This window comes from Halictus rubicundus, chromosome 2 (genome assembly GCF_050948215.1).
Source record: "Halictus rubicundus isolate RS-2024b chromosome 2, iyHalRubi1_principal, whole genome shotgun sequence".
NCBI classification, from domain to species: domain Eukaryota; kingdom Metazoa; phylum Arthropoda; class Insecta; order Hymenoptera; family Halictidae; genus Halictus; species Halictus rubicundus.
In genome coordinates, this window is record NC_135150.1 from 29,067,651 (window position 1) to 29,083,426 (window position 15,776).

The window sequence follows — 15,776 nt, forward strand, 5'->3', positions numbered from 1 at the left end:
GGTGGAAGATCACCGATGCTAGAAAAATTCTGATAACGAATGGACTTGGACCTTACCGTACAGTCGGTCGATCGTAGACGCGCGCTTTCGTTCGCTCTCTTTCGATCGAGAATCTCTTTCGGAAATCGTTGTGGCGCGTTCATTTATTTTGCCTTTTCGTTTCGTGCAATGCAATTCGTGCAACCAGTTCTGGAGTCCCATTACTATAAACTATAAACTATAAACTATAAACTATAAACTATAAACTATAAACTATAAACTATAAACTATAAACTATAAACTATAAACTATAAACTATAAACTATAAACTATAAACTATAAACTATAAACTATAAACTATAAACTATAAACTATAAACTATAAACTATAAACTATAAACTATAAACTATAAACTATAAACTATAAACTATAAACTATAAACTATAAACTATAAACTATAAACTATAAACTATAAACTATAAACTATAAACTATAAACTATAAACTATAAACTATAAACTATAAACTATAAACTATAAACTATAAACTATAAACTATAAACTATAAACTATAAACTATAAACTATAAACTATAAACTATAAACTATAAACTATAAACTATAAACTATAAACTATAAACTAAACTGTAAACTATAAAGAATAAAGCATCGATGTACCACGAACTAACAAGTATACGCGAAAACATGTTCGACGAATCGATCGCTGAGCGAACGAAAAGGAAGAGGAGTCGTCGAAGATGTTGACGAAAGCAAATACGGCAAGGGGAGGAAAAGGAATGTAGGTATACGGATCAACGTACAGTCACGGATCGAAATTATGACGCAAACAACCGGCCGTTCGTACGCGACCCCATGAATCATAACGCGTACCTTACCGAGTACAATTCATCGAGTTTATTTATACCAGAGCCTTTCTTCCTCTTGAAAGCTTCCCCGACGCGCACTTCGACGGAAGCTTCGGTCACTTTCGGACACTTTGTTAATCCAATTCGAAGAGAAACTACCAATCTAATTCGAGACTCGAAATTACGGAAACGACCTCGTGCAGATACATATGTACATACATACGCGGTTTGCCCGATACAGTATAATATAATATAATATAATATAATGAATTTTTGCATTTTAAAGATCGTTGTTTACCTATACTATACCGCACTATACTATACTGTACGTATAATACGATACAATGTAATGTAACATAATATAATCGGAAGCCAACTTGACGATGAATGCAGTTGTTCGATAGTTGAACTATTTACGCGTGGAGGTCGCCAATCTCTCGTTCGCGCAAAACCATCGAACAAATCTGCATACTTACCGTATTCGCGTCGACGAAGTTTGGTTGGCTGCCGACGAAACTGGCCATTGCCCCTCTTCTCTTTATTCCCGCGCTTTCGAATCCTTTCCGCGTTCGTCTTTCAATCTATCGATCGATACCAGACCGGACCTATCCTCTCGATGATCGCGATCGTTTTTTCCTTTACCCTCCCAACTATCGCACGTTACTCCGAAAAATAAACATCTTCTACCGAGTTTCATGTGGTTGCTTTTCACTTGCTGCAGTTTACACTTGTAATATTTCTGGATAAGGCCGCCAAGTTCATTCTCGCGTAAACACTTTTTTTTACGCGCAACAAAAGTCGATATTGATCATTTACTAGTTAGATGAAAGTACGCGCTGACCGTATATTATTCGCATAACGAAGAACCAATGACAAAGTGAGACCGTTGCAAGTTTGCTCTACATAAAAAAGTGATGGAAAGATAAAGAGAGAAGGGGCGCGTGTGAGTACGAGAATACGAGAGAGAGAGAGAGAGAGAGAGAGAGAGAGAGAGAGAGAGAGAGAGAGAGAGAGAGAGAGAGAGAGAGAGAGAGAGAGAGAGAGAGAGGATCTCTTTGGATCTTCAAACAATCGAATGCAATATAGATGCTTCGGAGAGAAATAAATGCTTCGATTGAAATAAGGCCCGCTTTCGAATTAATGAAAAAACGAAAATAAATTCAAATACATTTACAAGTATAGAGAGGGAGGGATAACGTTCAACTGATCGGGGATACAGCTACAGCGTATTGGTTAGATCTCGGGGGGGATCTCGGTGGCCCTGTATGCAACGCGCAACACGTAACCTGCAACGTGCAACGTGCAACGTGGAATGTGGTGGGAGTATCGCGAATAGTACCGAGGAAAACTATGCGTACCGTCGACGTAGATCGTTGCAGCCCAAGGTACTTACCTCCATTCGCACGTATGCGCCAATTCCATCGGTTTCTGTTTATCGCCTAATGCGCATGCGTCGCTTTTTATCGTTTACCAGCGAAACGCGTTTCCGTTATCAGTTAAACAGAATATATATTAAATATATCCATATACATATACAGATTCGTGTACACGTGTATACGTATACATATTGTATACGACACATTCTGTGCGACTAGCTTCCGTTCTCTCCCGAATGCTTCTTTCCACTGTTCCATTGTTCAGCGTTACTAATCTTCCCCGCTTCGTTTCATCCCCTTTTGAAATTCGACTTTTTCCTCTTCTTATTTTCTATTAATTTTTCAATTTATATCCATCGACGCAACCACTATCGATTCATCTCTTTTCAACTTAAATTGAAGAAACGCGGTCGCCGCACAATGTTTATTACATCTATTAGTTGCGAGAGATTAGTTTTTCGTTTTCTTCCCGCAACGTAGTTATCGTGAGACAAAAAACGAATAATTGAAACGAAGAAATACGAATATAGTATTTACTATTCTATTTACCGTTTCTTCTGGATCGCGAGCGATCCTATTCGTATTCGAAAGAGCAACAGGACAGAGAAGAAGAAAAGGTGCAGAGGTTGGATTGGAAAACGATGGCGCGTCATCGCATCGGTGCGCCACTCGACCTTTTCAAATTTTGTTCTCGCAATGACTCACCAGCGCTTCGTTTTCTTCTGTACGATGAGCCAGCGTTAAACGAAAACAAATTACCTGCGCCTGCGACCAACCAAGTACGGCAAACACGATCTACAAGGCACCGGTGACAAGGTTCAAATGCGACTGGATTAACGCAAACAAAAGGTCTACGGTTGGCATTCGGAATCTCGCAAAACAGACCGCATCTTAACATGAATCATCTCGTCGCGTCGCGTCGCGTCGTGCCGCGCCGAGCCGAGCCGATCCGATCCGTGCTGCCGTTACTACCAGCTAATATTCCGCTGGCAACTAGGATAATGCGCGACAACAACACCATAAAACAACGACCAATCAACAAATTTTCTGGTTCACTGGTATCAGCTAATTCGATCCATTTAACCGAACAAATCGATATCGATCAATCGACCGCCTACGCGCCCGATACTCTAGATCGGTCAAGGGTACATACCGAGTTACCGTAAACAAATCCGTATCCACGGCTGAGTTTATTCGTTCGTTTGTCTTTACTAAGTTCAGCCGATCGATCGATCCGATTCACGTGTCCATTACTATTCGGTCTTCGAATTTACCGCGTGTTTCGCCTATACCGTATCGCGTTTCGCGTTTCGGCTCGCCGCTGCGCTACGTGTCACAAATAAAACCTCGTTCGAATACCGGTTCAAACGACAAAATAGTCAAGTTACTATTATTTGCAGCACATTGTGTTCTCTCTCTCTCTCTTTCTCTCTCTCTCTCTCTCTCTCTCTCTCATTTAGTCCGAACTGATCCGACAAAGAGATTTTCCATTGATAATTCAACTGCTACCGTGCAACGATTACTTCAACGAACAAAAACAATGTATCGAATTGTATTGCTAGCAAAACGAACGAGCAAATTGTCGTTATCGCTTTCGGTTAATTACCGACGCGAAACTATGCCGGTATCCCCTCCAAGGTAAAGACAACTCGACACGAAACCAAGTATGCATATATACGTACGGCAAAAATGGAGTATTGGACAACCGGCCAAAGGTCAATTTCGACTTTGCCGTCGACGCGCAACCTTATTCTCAGACCAACTCTACAAGTCGCATGTCGTCACGTACCGATAACTGCCGTAAAAATGTCTACTCTAGTATATCACGGTGTGACCTACATCGATCTTCCATGGACTATGCCTATCGTACACGTTTTTTTAGCTTTCTCTTAGCAATTTTGATTTTAGTCGAATTTCATTTTCATCTCGATTCGTACGGTGGTCACATTTTTCCCCATCTGTTGACAATCTGGAAAACCAGATGCCTCGTTCTGCAAACACACATTCGTAAGATCAAAGAGAATTAGAGGGTAAAAAACACTTCGTTAAAACACGTTTCTTAAAGTCAACTTTATTCTATTTTCCCTTGAACGTGTTCGATTCTGGACCGATTAATTATCGCATCTACATATATCTGCTTGTGTTTTCCATTCACAATTTCGGTACAGTTCTGGGAAAACAATGTTCAAATTCCTTTGTACCCTGTACAGTGTACAGTTCTACGTTGTGACCTACGGAAATGATCGCGTAGAACGCATACGGTTCTTTTCCAGAGGAAGGGAAATGGAGGAAAAATCTACTCTGAAAAATTGCATGTTCACGTTGGACTCGAACGTCCTCTATCTATCCTATATCCTGTATACCGTTTACCGTATATACCGTATATACCGTATATACCGTGTCGTGTATCGCAAGATCATCGATCGATTTTTCATTCGTTACATTTTTCGCAGAAAACGTGGTATGCAGCGATTCGTTTTGCAATATTCTACGAAATAGTTCTCTCCGTTGAACGTACTCTAATTTAAATGCGCGCGCACATGCACACACCAAGAGATTTACACGCATCTCCTATTGTATTCCGGATAGTTATCAAATAAATGCATTCTGCGAACGCGATAAAAATGTACAATTTCATGCTATGATTTCACACTTTTGTACGAACGAGACAATGAATGGGTGCATGCCACAGAATCAAGGAACGTACGTAGCACTTTAATCAAAGAATTCTTTAATCAAAGATAAACCAACAAAACAAACGTATAAACACGGTGGTGAATCGGTCAGGTAATCGACAAAGAGAAAGGAAGTGACTGGGTATTATTGGCGCAAATTGCAACGTTCTCGTTGGAAGAGTGCACAGAAATCGAAATACTCTGATCGCTTCCCGTTTCCAACTCCATCCGATCGGCTAGATCGCGTACGCAATTGGTATCCAACTATGAGACTATCCTTAACCGATTATCAGGCCACAGCCCAGTCTAAATTGTTGTTTGCTATGATTCATCATGCCGCTTAACGCGAACGAAAACGGCAGTGGTTGCAATTTCTTTTCCAAAACAGCACCTACCGTCCAATTCGTGTCGACGCTTCCTACAAAAAAGAAAAAAGGAGAAACCCGAAATTATTTTAAGCTTTTTCTTTCGGAAATTCGAAAATTCGAAAACGAACACTATACCTCTAAACACTAAATCGGCCTTGGGTAAATCCACTTGATAAGCAATAGTTCCGGTAGCTTCCTGTATCCGGCTATTGATTTCTAACTCTGCGCCAACTTGCAACTGTTGACTGGCTTTCTGATGAAAGCAGAGATGACAACCAGATAATCCTGATGGAAAAACGGGCATATTGAGATTGAGACACAACGTTTCCAACGACGATACGAACCAACATGGAACAATCGAGAATTTCAAAATCGATTTCAATCGAGAATCTTCGAATCGAATTAGTAACGCACCGAGACTACCGCTGATGGTGGAATCTCCGTTCGTGTATCTTCCGGCAAGCGAAACAACAGCGACTTGACCACCTGGTACACCGGGTCCTCTCTGATAAGCTAGTTCTCCGCCGAGTGCGACAGACGGTGTTACGCTATGAAGGTAATGCATCACGAAAACGCCTGAAAACAATTTACCCCTCTACTTACGCTGTAATATTACATTCGCGATTCCACTGTTCTACATCTCGCGCGCTTACCAGAAGCGTCGACTATATCTGGATTGCCCACTGTCAAAGAGGCTGTATAAGCGGCACCACGATAATCCGTTGTCATCTGCACAGCGGTAAATTTATTCTTCTGAACTTGGGTCGCTAGCTTTCCCCTTAATCTCTGGCCAAACTGATGAATCACGTTGGCATTAAGATTTCCGCTCGGGTCAATGTCGCCCAGCAATACCGGATAACCTTCCGTAGGTACCGGTTGTTTTGTACCAACGTACGTTGCTCCGAACCTGGATAAAATCGACTAAAGTTAACGTCGTGTATCCGGTTATCGAATCTCCTAATCAAATTTCATCGTGCGTAAACTCACCTGTACCCCGACGGACTGCAGGAACTCAAGTTTATCGTATGTGAAATTTGGAAGTGATTACTGAGTCCCTTACTGACCATTAACTTTGCTCCTTCGAAATTTACAGGAAACACATCTGCCATAACATTGATGCGCATTAGTGTAACCAAAATAAATCATATACGAATCTACTGTACAACACAGAAACGCGTAGTATACAAAAGTCGGGCGTTTGTCTACGCACGCACGAATCCTTCGAGTTTAAATAGTTGTTCGAACTCGTCGCGTTCGCCTGATACAAGAGTTCGCCTCTACAATAGCATAAGTAGAACGGATGAAATCAATGAGATACCTTTGCATTTCTTATGAAGATCTTCGATCGTGCCCGGATTTTCCAAGCGATCCGGGACTTCGGTGGACGCGTATAGTCCCGTGGGTGAATCTTGTTTTCCCACATTGGGCAGTACACTTGTACCTGGAGGTGGTGGCGGCGGTGGTGGTGGTGGCGGTGGAGCTGCAGCGGCTAGTACGTTTCCCATTTTCCCTCGATTGTATGGTTAACAACGATTCCGCTAATTTTGATTTGCCCAATACAAATTCCGGTACACTGAAAATATTTCAGCAAATCTGTACCTGTACGCTGTAAACGTACGTACGATACGTGTTTCTATGAAATTCGGGAGCGGAAAATCCTCGCGGTTAAACGGGTCGGCGTGCTTCTCCGGGAGTCGCCATTTGTAAGAGACAACCACTGATGCTGTAGTCACAAGATACGCAAGAGTACATGTAAGTGTACTTACCTACTTACATGCACAAGCTACGTTACGTGTACGTAGAAGAATCCTCTGTGGTGAGCCGAGAGTGACGAGAGTGGCGAAACGGTCTTCTTTCGGTGAATACGCAACGCTTTCACTTTAATGCATTTTCATTCACGTTTATCGAATAATAAGCAGAAGACAAAATATTTTCATGAATATGTGTATATCGATCGGTAGAAATTCGATGCCGTCATAATCAAGAGATCGCGAGATTATTTCACGAGATACATAAGATAAGAATAGACGGTTCACTTTATTGGCTTTCGTGGTCTCGGGTCTGGATTATCCACTCGACATTTTACGACTAATTGCGGCGTCCTGATCGCATGAACAACGGTTAGATGGCAAACTAACTGTACTGTACATATTACCTTCTATGCCTCGTCTATATACATATATATGCTGTGGTGTTGCCCGTGTCACACGAATTACAGTTCCAGTCAGAGAGGAATACAGTGTAACAAAGTAAAATGGATGTTGGAAGCTTGAACGTCAAACAGTAGATGGCGACACGCATTCTTTTAACTTTAACCCTAAGATTATGTCGTAATATTATGCTACCAGCTAGCATAATGCTAGCCAAGTGTTATAAAAACAGTTAAGTTTTTAAATGTTTATATGCAGTTATATATATATATATATATGGTTTATGGATCAGAGATGATCCAAAGCACTCTCTCAATAAAAAAAAAATTAACCCTAAACTAATGTAAACTTTAAGTTCTGTGCCTGAGGACTTATATTACAGATCTCGTAATCTAGAGTCATGTTCTCGCAATAAAAAAAGAAACCCTTGCATTGACCATTGACCCAGAGTTGTCGACGTCGAGTACTAATTGAACAGAAATTCGAGCAAGTTTCTTAGTACTACACAACCGAAAACTTTGGAAAATTTTCAAATGTCCTTTTGCGGAATCCTATAACTTATACAAGAAACACAGTGACTCGGTCATTAGACTTAAACACGTAGCTTTTAATAGAGTATACGAACGGACAAACCGATACAATAACATTCTCAATCATTCTACAGAAACGAATTGCTTAAACAAATTTTGTGGCAATGGCTAATAATTTGGTATAATCGGCTCCTTTGCTGTGCGTCTTTTCTTTCATAATTGTTCGTAAAATATGTGGAATTGGTACATGAATTCTGGTGCCCACAGGTGTTCCATTATCATCTATCAGTACTAAGTTATTACTGTCAAATTTTGGAACTTTTGGATTCTGATTCTGTTTTAAGCCAACCAATATACCTTTCTTCTTCTCCCCTTTTATCGCAACCAACACTCTGTCCCCTATATCGTTCAAAGGAAAGTATGAGAGAGAACAAACGATCGAACCTACCGTCGATGGACTCACCTATATATCCGACTCCTTTTTTATTGTAAACATGTATGCAACGCGGTGGTCTTCCTTCCATCATAGCTTGCTTTCCTATTTCGCTATTATCCACAACTCTTAATCGCGTTAATTTGATTATTTGGCTAGATGTTGCTGATGTGGAAATACTTCTAGAGAAAAATTTAAATAATGCACCGCCTGTAGGCATTGCTACAAAGTGATCTGAAAAATTAAATATATATATATACATATTATTTCATACAGAGAAATTTATCTATTTACGTAAACTGCGTACAGTAACTTGTATAACACGCGGCTCTTTACTTAATTAAAAGTACTTTATGATTTTTCTTGATAATATTTAATCTCAAAAGGTGTAAGAAATTCAACATGCATAAACGTACAGTCAATAGAATCAAATAACAATTAAACCCAATGATTTTTGCTTCATTCTCGTGAAATATTAGCCGCATAATTTACTTGAATGTTTAACGAAAATTACCTTACAATCGCGGTATGTTTGTTTATCAATATTAATTTTATTGTCAATAGGAAATTTAATACACGCATTTACGTATAAACTTCCAGAGGTAAAGAGAAGGCCAATGGTTGAACATAACCTATACACCAAACAGTGTTACATACGTTTATATAGCAAAACGCATGCTTTGTGTATGGGAACATGGAGGGAATACTGTGCTGCAGAAGAATCATAAGACAGTTAGACATAATCCATAAACTCCGGGCAAATTCACTGCTTGTACGAAAATGTAGTACAGAGAAAAGTTCAAACGAAGGGATAAAAGATACGGAAGAACAAAATGTTGATATTACAAGATTACAGCCAAGTGGATTCGCGCAAGCTTACAAGAAATTCGCGACCCTCGAAAGTACCGATGATGTATCAAAACAATTAAAGCCTCGATCGTTTGCTTCGATGCTTCGACATTCCAAATTTATAGACGTAAATCTTCCATATTCTATGATATTGTAATCGATCTGCTTTCAACATTTTTCTTATAGAACCATTTGCATTTTAGCTTGGAGATCCCGAAGGAAAGGTTGTAGTTGGAGAAATTTTCAACGTTGTTGGGAATGATTTATATATTGACTTTGGATGGAAATTTCATTGCGTGTGTCCGAAACCTAAAAAAAACTCGAGGTGAGTCACAGAAATATTATTGTCGTAACAAAATCTTATTGGTCCTGTTATTTTTTAGTAAATACGTTAAAGGATCAAAAGTCAATCTCAGAATAAAGGATTTGGAATTATCTACAAGATTCTTAGGAGCAACTACCGATTTAACGATTTTAGAAGCAGACTGTGTTCTTTTAAATCTAATATCCTCTCCATTGCAGAATCAATAAATCCAAAACTGTAATTACATTGTACACTATAATAAAGAATCATCATAGCATCTAAATAGTGTTTTTTCTTTGCTATTCACATTAATATTCATAAAATCTACTACATACCAGCATATTTTGGTTGGCATAACATAATGCATTATTCTTTTGAAATTATACTTCTACTTGTGCAGTGATATATTAAACTTTTTCAATAAGAAAATGTATGTCGTTTGTGTGTGTGCGCGCGCGCGCGCGCGTGTGTGTGTATCTTATATACCGCCGCACAATGGGCCAAATCGTATAATTAGGAGGAAAAAAGTCTGAATTTTTGAGAGTCAAATTGCGTCCCTAAGTTCAATTTTCTTAACAATTCCTCTATATTAACAATCGAGTAGTAAGTTGATGTTACTTTATCTTTAAAAAAATTACATGTAATTCAAATATTTTTTTCAAACATTTTTTTAGAAAGATTTTTCGCGATCAAATACAATATACCATAATCTTAAAGATTGAGACCTCCTATTTACAACGACACCACATATGTAAATATGTAAGTTGACATATCAGTAGCCGCATCTGATGTGCATGTAGAACTTTTTTCCAGCTAGATCGGGCGTTTGGCCCACTGTGCGCCAGTATATTTCCCACGTAATTTAATTTCAGCCAATTTTATGTAGTTCTATTGTTTACCATAACGTTGCATGATGCAAGTTTATTAAAAGGTATTCAAATAGTTTGTTGAAACTTTCCAAGATCTTTTTGAAAACGCGCAACTACTACTTTTCAATTCGGTACAAAATGGTAAGCGATATTTGTTCTCTTCGTAATATTTATAATCAAAATTTCATCGAACATAACCTTAATATAATCTTTTTCTTCGTAATAATATTAATTGCACATCACTTAATTCTTTGTACCTGTATGTACATATGTGATGTTCAGCAAAGTATTTGTTGTGGATGCTTGAAATCGATTCCGGTTGATGAACGGAAAAACATATTTGATGAAAATTTATGGATTTCTATACACTCCAAAAATTCTGAAGAAACCAAGGAAAACATGAAACAAATCAAATTAAGCGACAGCATTGAATTAATCACAGGCCTGAAGGTACATATAGACACATATGTTTCTTTGGAATAATTTATTTCAAAATTATTCAGCATAATTCAATTACCTGTTCACAGATCATAGAGACGAACCAGCAGTTGGTTAACTTGTGTTCTAGATGCTTTCAACATGTACAGTCGTATATAAATCTGCGCACTCAATTACTCATTTCGCTCTGTTCTTCGAACAATGCTTCTATCTCAAACGCGAACGTCAAAAATACCAACATAGTTCAGAATGAGAAGGCTATTTGTTCATTAGAGAATGCAAATACGATTGATAGTAAACTGATAAGAGATGAGACTGTGCTCGAATATGCAGTCAATAATACCGTCGAAACCGATATACCTTTATACAATGTAATTGATAACAACAATTCTATAGATAATATTACCAAACTGGAAAATGAGCAGGAGAATAATACCTCAAACAGTTTGAAAAACTCCAATGTCGACTACGGTTCTTCTATATCTAGGAAGATAGATTTCAAAAATCAAGATAATGACATAGAGTCAGAGATAGATGTGTGTTCTGGCGAGGATGAGGAAATATTGGAACTAGATGACCAGAGAAGAACCGTTAACATCATTGAAATCGATACAACATCGGAATCAGATATAGAGGTGTGCGATTATGAACCGCTTGAAAAAAGACTCAAAAACTACCATGCTTTTTCATCTCGTCTACTCTTTTAATTTGTTGTTCCTTTCTTTTTTTGAAATTGATAACGTTAAATTACATACTTGCAAGATAGTCATTAAAAATTTACTCAATAGTTATGCATAGTTTAGGGAAACATGTATTTATCTTTATAAAGTCGAACTTGTTGTAATATTTATATTTAAAAATGTCGAATAAAATTGAAATCAATTTTGTAAATTTGTTCAATGAACTGATTGCACTTTATTTCCAATGTTTGATTTACATCTCCTCCATGGAAACTAACTACATTCGCAGACCCATTAGCTCAGTTGGTTAGAGCGTCCTGCTAATAACGTTCTAGTCTGTAAGCTATCCTAACCGACTTTTGGGGTTTTTCAACACACACGATAGTCTGTATTTCCCCAAAATTTAGATTTATACCTTCTCTCGAACCAAAGAACTAGGCAATTAGATTATAAGCTAAGGCTGATTAAATTTAGAACCATAAGAAAGACTGACTAAGAGAATTGTTTGAGTGCAATCAATTATGTTTTTATATATATATATTTTTAAGAATCTATGGTCGTTTTTTTTAATGTTTATTTTAGGTACCAACATCATTATTAGAATGTACATTTATAAACCAATAAACATATTTCAAAATCAAAATCAATCGTGCTAATAACGCGAAGGTCGCGGGTTCGATCCCCTCATGGGCCAAATTTTTTTTCCAAGTTAAAGTCAAGTTAAACATTCGCGGGATCGTATTATTGAGTACGCGATGATACAGCGAAAATCATTCATTTATACTGGCGGTGTAATAATCTGTGGAGCTGTATGAAAAATTGTGTTCGTGTTTACAGAATTATCTTATCTACATATGTACATATGTACTGGTGCGCAACAGAATGCCTGTGTAACCTTTCGATATCAATTAACGCTTGCTCAGTTTATCCGCGTAAATCGTTTTCGTTATTGAATGTGGCGTAAGTAATGAATAAACAAGGCAATATTTAATGACATTGGTCATTTCTGGACTTAGTTCTTCAGAAAATTGGAACAGTCAATTTTAAAAAATGATTGTTTTTGGTGTACGGTAAGTAAACTTCAAAAAATCGATACTACTATCGATAAACTTTTAACTATATAAAAAAAATTATGTTTTCATTTTCATCTGTGCGTAGCAAGATAATTACAAATCTTCCTAACATGCAGACCTCAAGAATTTCAACTACCAGGTTCGAGAAAGTAAGACTATAAATTTTATGTTACATCTTGGCAAATAATTCTATGATTAATAAATACACTTTTGTTTGTCGATTACAGATCCTAATTGCAAATAGAGGAGAAATAGCATGTCGTATTGCAAAAACTGCCAAGAGGCTAGGAATTCAATCCGTTGCTGTATATAGCGAGGCCGATCGTAATTCTATGCACGTGGAGCAAGCGGACGAGGCATATTGTATCGGTCCAGCACCTTCCAGTCAAAGCTATTTGCATCAAGATAAACTCGTATCTATAGCAAAAAAATCAAAGTGTCAAGCGATACACCCTGGTTATGGATTCCTTTCGGAAAATGCAGAATTTGCAGAACTTTGCGAGAAAGAGAACATTACATTTATTGGACCACCGACAAATGCAATTAGAAATATGGGAACAAAGAATACCTCGAAAGCTATAATGGTGGCAGCTGGAGTTCCCGTTGTAGCTGGTACAAAGATCTTATCTCAGAGTATACAATGTGTTTCATTTATATTGGTCGTTTTTGTGCTTTGGTCGGTTGCTTGCACCAGGAAAACTAATGTGTAAAGAACAGGTTGTTCGACTTTATACCGAAAGATATGTAGAGTAGGAAGAACAATATCTCGACAATCATTTTTCTTTATGTCTTTTACGAACAAGGTATACTTCTTCCATGATCAGGAACGGTCTAACAAAAGCGATCATAGTAAACTGTACACAGCATATAGCGATACGTTTACATCGATATAGTAGAAAAATTTGTGAACAACTGTTGCAGGATATCACGGAGACAAACAGTCTAACGAAATTTTGCTACTGCAAGCAAAAAGAATAGGTTTTCCATTAATGATTAAAGCCGTGCATGGTGGAGGAGGGAAGGGAATGAGAATTGCTTTCGAGGAATCACAGTTTGTGGAAGCTTTAGAGGCTGCCAGAACCGAAGCTGAGAAAGCATTCGGCGATGCAGCTGTTTTGCTTGAGCGTTATATTCCCGAATCGAGACACATCGAAGTGCAAGTCTTTGCAGACAAGCACGGAAATGTTGTGCACATGTTTGAAAGAGACTGCTCCGTTCAGAGGAGACATCAGAAGATAATCGAAGAAGCTCCTGCGGTATGTGGATAACTCAATTTGAACGCGCAACGCAACGATTCACGAGTCGATTGAAAACAAATTACACCATAGATGTATAAGGTAGTAATACTAATAATTGTAGCCTGGCATCTCAGCGGACGTCAGATCGAACCTTGGTATGACAGCAGTTCGGGCTACCAAAGCAGTGGGATACGTCGGCGCGGGAACCGTGGAATTTATAATGGATCGTAACGGGGATAATTTTCATTTCATGGAAATGAACACTCGTCTTCAAGTGGAGCATCCCATTACCGAAGCGATTACTGGGTTGGATTTAGTGGAATGGCAATTACGAGTTGCAGCAGGAGAAAAACTTCCATTGAAACAGGAAGAAATCAGACTCTCTGGACATGCATTCGAAGCAAGAATTTACGCCGAGGTAGTTAATTAAAGAATTAGGATAAAGATCCTGAAAATTCTATATTCGACACTTGTATCGTTTAGATGCTTCTTCCGTCTTTTTGTGTGTTTTTTTTTCTCGTTTTTCTTGTTAAAATAAACCATAGAATCCAAGGGATGGTTTTCTACCAGGAGCTGGACAGTTGTTATACTTGAGAACACCGAAGATTTTGCCAAAGATGATTAGAATAGATACAGGAATTCGCGAGAAAGACCAAGTCTCGGTACATTATGATCCTATGATCGCCAAACTAATTATCTGGGGAAACGACAGAGAAGAAGCGTTGGCCGTACTCGGATCGAAACTAAGTGAATATAACGCAAGTATCGATACTGTAACGTAATGTATGTATGTAATCTGTGCTACCGTATACGTATCGTCATGAAATTCTCCTATACAATTTTCAGATAGCCGGACTGGATACCAACATAGAATTTATCAAAGATTTATGTGCTCATCCTAGTTTTCGACAAGGCGAAGTACACACAGGATTCATAAAGGAACATTACCAAGAACTGTTTCCAAAGCTACGTGCTCCACACTCGGTCGCGATACAAGCCGTTCTCGCTTCGATATTCTACGAAGACCTTCTGTCGTTACAATCTTCGCTTGCCACTGCCGACCCTTTCAGCCCTTTTGCTACAGAAATTGGATCTAGATTGAATCATACTCTAACGCGAGCTTTTCGTTTTAATGTTTGCAACGATGATATCGATATCGAAGTAAAATATATCGAGCCCGAAGTTTATTCTGTCAGAATAAATAAAATTGGTCCGTGGAGAAGGGTAACGGGCACATTAAAAAAGAAAGACATCTCAACGTTAGAATTGTGCACTGAAATTGATGGGCATATCACCAGAGCGTCGGTAATCAAGATTCATAACAAGTTACATTTATTTACCAAAGTTAGTATACTTTTTTGTTAATATACACTTTGAAGTGTTCAATTTCATTCATCTCTGGGTACTTGTAGGATCGAGAGTGGCAATTTGTTGTACCCTCTATAAAATTTCTTTCCAATATTACAAGCAACGATTTCGAAGCAGATCCGTACAAAGCGCTAAGTCCTATGCCTGGTTTAGTAGAAAAACTGTTTGTTTCAAGAGGAAGTTCTGTAAAAGCCGGCGATGCGTTGCTCGTTATTACTGCCATGAAGATGGAAGTAGGTTTTTTCATCTTTTGCAAACATTATGAAATCATTGTCCTATCGTTAATTGGAAATTAATTTGATTTGTTCACAGCATATCGTTAGAGCGACCATAAACGGAACAGTTGAAGATATTTTGTGTTCGATAGGCGACAACGTGACAAAAAATAAGATTCTCGTTAAATTGACTAAATCATCTGCATCTTGAATAGAAAAATTAAAAATGATAAAATTGTTCGTTCTTCGCTACCATTCGCTTCTCCTCCTTGCGACTAAAAACTTATATAAAACTTTTATCTCGCCATGCGAGTCAATTTATTCGAATCAAGTACGAAATTATTGCAATGCGTACCCGCGGATAGAAA

At 38.2% G+C, this 15,776-nt stretch overlaps 5 protein-coding genes across 10 annotated transcripts; 3 read left to right on the forward strand and 2 right to left on the reverse strand.

Moving 5' to 3' along the window:
- Window positions 1–4,932: 4,932 nt before the first annotated feature.
- Window positions 4,933–7,028, reverse strand: LOC143352169 (mitochondrial import receptor subunit TOM40 homolog 1). Of its 2 annotated transcripts, XM_076784499.1 has the most exons (6): window positions 6,580–7,021; window positions 6,249–6,363; window positions 5,915–6,168; window positions 5,676–5,837; window positions 5,397–5,546; window positions 4,933–5,311 (listed from the first exon to the last, which is right to left on the reverse strand). In XM_076784499.1, exons 1-6 carry the CDS (start codon window positions 6,764–6,766, stop codon window positions 5,172–5,174), a joined length of 1,008 nt encoding a protein of 335 aa, XP_076640614.1. In that variant the 5' UTR covers window positions 6,767–7,021; the 3' UTR covers window positions 4,933–5,171. The 2 variants fall into 2 exon arrangements, with proteins under 2 accessions (XP_076640614.1, XP_076640613.1); XM_076784498.1 differs by having other exon boundaries at window positions 5,397–5,837; window positions 6,580–7,028.
- A 29-nt stretch (window positions 7,029–7,057) lies between these two features.
- Mrps28 (mitochondrial ribosomal protein S28) lies at window positions 7,058–9,810 on the forward strand. Of its 2 annotated transcripts, XM_076784515.1 has the most exons (5): window positions 7,058–7,339; window positions 7,383–7,405; window positions 8,975–9,350; window positions 9,427–9,548; window positions 9,607–9,810. In XM_076784515.1, exons 3-5 carry the CDS (start codon window positions 9,069–9,071, stop codon window positions 9,752–9,754), a joined length of 552 nt encoding a protein of 183 aa, XP_076640630.1. In that variant the 5' UTR covers window positions 7,058–7,339; window positions 7,383–7,405; window positions 8,975–9,068; the 3' UTR covers window positions 9,755–9,810. The 2 variants fall into 2 exon arrangements, with proteins under 2 accessions (XP_076640630.1, XP_076640631.1); XM_076784516.1 differs by lacking the exons at window positions 7,058–7,339; window positions 7,383–7,405 and adding an exon at window positions 7,628–7,642.
- Window positions 8,003–11,035, reverse strand: Mrpl14 (mitochondrial ribosomal protein L14). 4 transcript variants are annotated; one of them, XM_076784520.1, is made up of 3 exons: window positions 10,914–11,035; window positions 8,405–8,608; window positions 8,003–8,340 (listed from the first exon to the last, which is right to left on the reverse strand). In XM_076784520.1, the coding sequence occupies exons 2-3, from the start codon at window positions 8,592–8,594 to the stop codon at window positions 8,087–8,089; spliced, it is 444 nt and encodes a 147-aa protein (XP_076640635.1). In that variant the 5' UTR covers window positions 8,595–8,608; window positions 10,914–11,035; the 3' UTR covers window positions 8,003–8,086. The 4 variants fall into 4 exon arrangements, with proteins under 4 accessions (XP_076640635.1, XP_076640633.1, XP_076640632.1 ...); XM_076784518.1 differs by lacking the exon at window positions 10,914–11,035 and adding an exon at window positions 10,427–10,521; XM_076784517.1 differs by lacking the exon at window positions 10,914–11,035 and adding an exon at window positions 9,863–9,996.
- Window positions 10,411–11,752, forward strand: LOC143352171 (uncharacterized). Its single transcript, XM_076784512.1, has 3 exons — window positions 10,411–10,537; window positions 10,679–10,846; window positions 10,924–11,752. The coding sequence occupies exons 1-3, from the start codon at window positions 10,535–10,537 to the stop codon at window positions 11,539–11,541; spliced, it is 789 nt and encodes a 262-aa protein (XP_076640627.1). The 5' UTR covers window positions 10,411–10,534; the 3' UTR covers window positions 11,542–11,752.
- Window positions 11,753–12,357: 605 nt separating this feature from the next.
- Window positions 12,358–15,701, forward strand: Mccc1 (Methylcrotonoyl-CoA carboxylase 1). The gene is made up of 9 exons (XM_076784491.1): window positions 12,358–12,584; window positions 12,673–12,736; window positions 12,815–13,199; window positions 13,509–13,843; window positions 13,947–14,243; window positions 14,371–14,587; window positions 14,676–15,169; window positions 15,238–15,426; window positions 15,506–15,701. Exons 1-9 carry the CDS (start codon window positions 12,565–12,567, stop codon window positions 15,617–15,619), a joined length of 2,115 nt encoding a protein of 704 aa, XP_076640606.1. The 5' UTR covers window positions 12,358–12,564; the 3' UTR covers window positions 15,620–15,701.
- Window positions 15,702–15,776: the final 75 nt, after the last annotated feature.